General features: G+C 38.3%; 1 protein-coding gene across 1 annotated transcript in view; it reads left to right on the top strand.

Moving 5' to 3' along the window:
* parp14rs1 (poly(ADP-ribose) polymerase family member 14-related sequence 1) overlaps positions 1-2,741 on the top strand; it is an 18,888-nt gene extending 16,147 nt beyond the window's left edge. The window contains exons 14-17 of the mRNA XM_015053973.1: positions 165-779; positions 937-1,073; positions 1,178-1,352; positions 2,036-2,741. Of these exons, the coding sequence (XP_014909459.1) occupies positions 165-779; positions 937-1,073; positions 1,178-1,352; positions 2,036-2,313 (1,205 nt within the window). The 3' untranslated portion in view covers positions 2,314-2,741. The remainder of the gene's footprint in view (positions 1-164; positions 780-936; positions 1,074-1,177; positions 1,353-2,035) is intronic.

The following is a 2,741-nucleotide window of genomic DNA, read 5'->3' as shown; positions in this document are numbered from 1 at the left end:
AGCATGCAAGAAAGAGAAGCCACTGATCCAAAGGAAAAAGGCGGACTCTTGTCCTATTTTGGCCAAAAGTTAAAATGTAAGCATAGAGAAAAATAGTTGTTGCTTTTATAAGAATTGTTTTTTAGATGAAATCCTTATATAAGTTGCTTTGTTTATTCTTGCAGCTATATTTGTATCTGAAAGCTCTGAAAAAAAACAGGAAGATGAGACATTTGATATTGAGACCATGGAAGTGGAGCCTGCCATCTTCCACATCTGCGGTGCCTCACAGGCCAAAGTAGATGCAGCCAAGAAGAAGATAAACGACCTGATATCTGATGAACTGTGCAGTGAAGAGATAATAGACAACGACATCTTGAACTTCTCCTCTGCAGATCGTCAGCGTATTGTTGACATCCAGATGAAGATGGGTGTGAGCATCAAAAACCAAATCACTAATGGCCAAGCATCTTTCATCATTGAAGGTCTCAGTAAAGATGTTCTTCGAGCCAGTCGGGAGATAGATAACATGCTGAAGAAGGTGAGAAAGGAGCAAGAGCTTAAAAGGAAATTGGAGCTGGCTGCCACTGTGGCAGACTGGCAGTATCAGCGACACGGGCTTCAATATCAGAGTTTTGATCAGAAGACCAACTATGAGCTTGAGCATGCATTGGAAAGGGGAGCACCCAATGTAAAAATAACCATCCATGGGTCAGACTATACAGTCCAGATACCTAAAGGACCAGCCACTGACAGCAATGGAACCATCCTGCAGATAAGACGAATTGACAGACTAAAAGGTATTTCATTGTTTACATTGTTTTTTTTTTATGTTCTGCCTCCAAAGTATCTAAAAGTCATGCCCAGTGCTACTGGTCTTTCATTTGTCTGCAGGAAATTGAAATTTCTATTTCCTAAATTGTGTAATGAAACTACATGTTTTTTCTATTTTTACAGATGAAGATGTTCCTGAGTTTTGGGACGACATGCCAACTGGTAAAACATGTCATGCTGTCACCCTCCAAACTGCATCATCAGAGTACGCGGAAGTCCTCAATCTCTTCAAAGCCACATGCAATCGAGCCGTCATCAAGGTAATATCATTAGTAGTGTTTATTCCTGGTACACAATTTGAAGAAGCTAGTTTCTAGCATGTGTTAGGGAAGAATAGCTATTCACAATTGACATATACTCTTAGATTGAAAGGATCCAGAACCCTACACTCTGGAAGAGTCTTCAGATCAAAAAGCATGAAATGGAGCTGAGAAATAATCATCAGAACAATGAGAAACGTCTCTTCCACGGCACCAGTGAAGACACTGTCCCCGTCATCAATGAACGTGGCTTCAACAGAAGCTATGCAGGAAAAAATGGTGAGCGATTTCTTTGTCTTTAAGAGATCTGTCTGCTGAATCAGTAACTTTTAACCAAAAATATCTCTAGTTTTATTCTAGTTTTTGAGGTTGGATCTAATTTTAATTGTGATGTTGCAGCACTTTTGCTCAGAGATGTAAATGGTACAGCAGATCGTGCTTTTAGAAAAACATAATTAAATGTGGGCTAACTCTAGACTTTCTTAAGCAGTTCTGTGGTTATTTGTCATAAAATTAAATATATTTAATTTTGAAATATTGTTTAGGTTGCAGTATATACCCTTTATTAAAAATATGTTTTTTACTCGCACCATATCATGACAGTATGATAATATGAGACAATCTGTGAAAAAATGTTGCTACTATGTCTTCTCCCAGTACTAACTGCAGACATGAAATAAGGTATAATCAGAAACAACCAATCAAAGTCAGGAGAAGGGTCTTCTTGGTGCTGTCCATCATGCTCATGTACATACTGCTCTATCTCCTTTGCTTTAAGCAGGTGGAGGAGATCGATCACTTAACAGATTGTCTCTGATAGCAAAATGTCATGGCATACTAACAGTTTTGAAATATATGGAAAAACATTCTTTTGTAAAAGTTGCATACTTGAGCTTTAAGAAGCCAAGAAAGATTGAGAACTTCTTTAAGTCAAAAATTAACACTGACTGATCTGTTTTCAGCTGCCTGTTATGGAAACGGTTCCTACTTTGCCGTTAATTCCAGTTACTCTGCCAGTAACACGTACTCCAGGCCCAATGCGAAGGGAGAGAAGTTCATGTACCTGTGCAGGGTGCTGACAGGAGACTACACCCTGGGACAGCAAACCATGATCGCTCCACCACCCAAAGGGAATCTCGCCATATATGACAGTGTGGTGGACAACACGACCACCCCCAGCATGTTTGTAGTGTTTCATGACACCCAGGCCTATCCTGAGTATCTCATCACCTTCAAGTAGCAACACTCCGAAAACGTTAAATACAAATAGAAGATATGATCATCATGCTAAGTTTAATAATTTTTTAAAATTGTTTCACCTTAATCTCACTTAGTAGTTTTCATCAGGGCCCTTTAGTGCCTTAAACCGTTGCCTTAACTTTTCATGCATATGTAAAGTTGGACTCTACAAGCAGGAACCAGTGAAAGATCAAATCAAGAGCTTCTCAAATATGTTGCCTATGTTGGCTTTTCTGTTCTAGAAATAATGTTATTGTATAGGTTTCACACTCTTATAAAACTAGCAATCAGTTCTAGATTTAAAAGTAAAAGTTAACAGGTGTCCAAATTAAAACTCCAGAATGAATAGTAAACAAGCACAAGTGATTTCACTGTACAAGCTCTCAGTAAATTTCTATACTTAAAGAAAATAAAACATTGTTGAAAAAC

Source organism: Poecilia latipinna, unplaced genomic scaffold (assembly GCF_001443285.1).
Source record: "Poecilia latipinna isolate Pla-1442-1.1 unplaced genomic scaffold, P_latipinna-1.0 Scaffold1221, whole genome shotgun sequence".
Taxonomy (NCBI): Eukaryota; Metazoa; Chordata; class Actinopteri; order Cyprinodontiformes; family Poeciliidae; genus Poecilia; species Poecilia latipinna.
The sequence above is the reverse complement of the archived record's forward strand: the minus strand, read 5'-3'. Positions and strand labels throughout refer to the sequence as shown.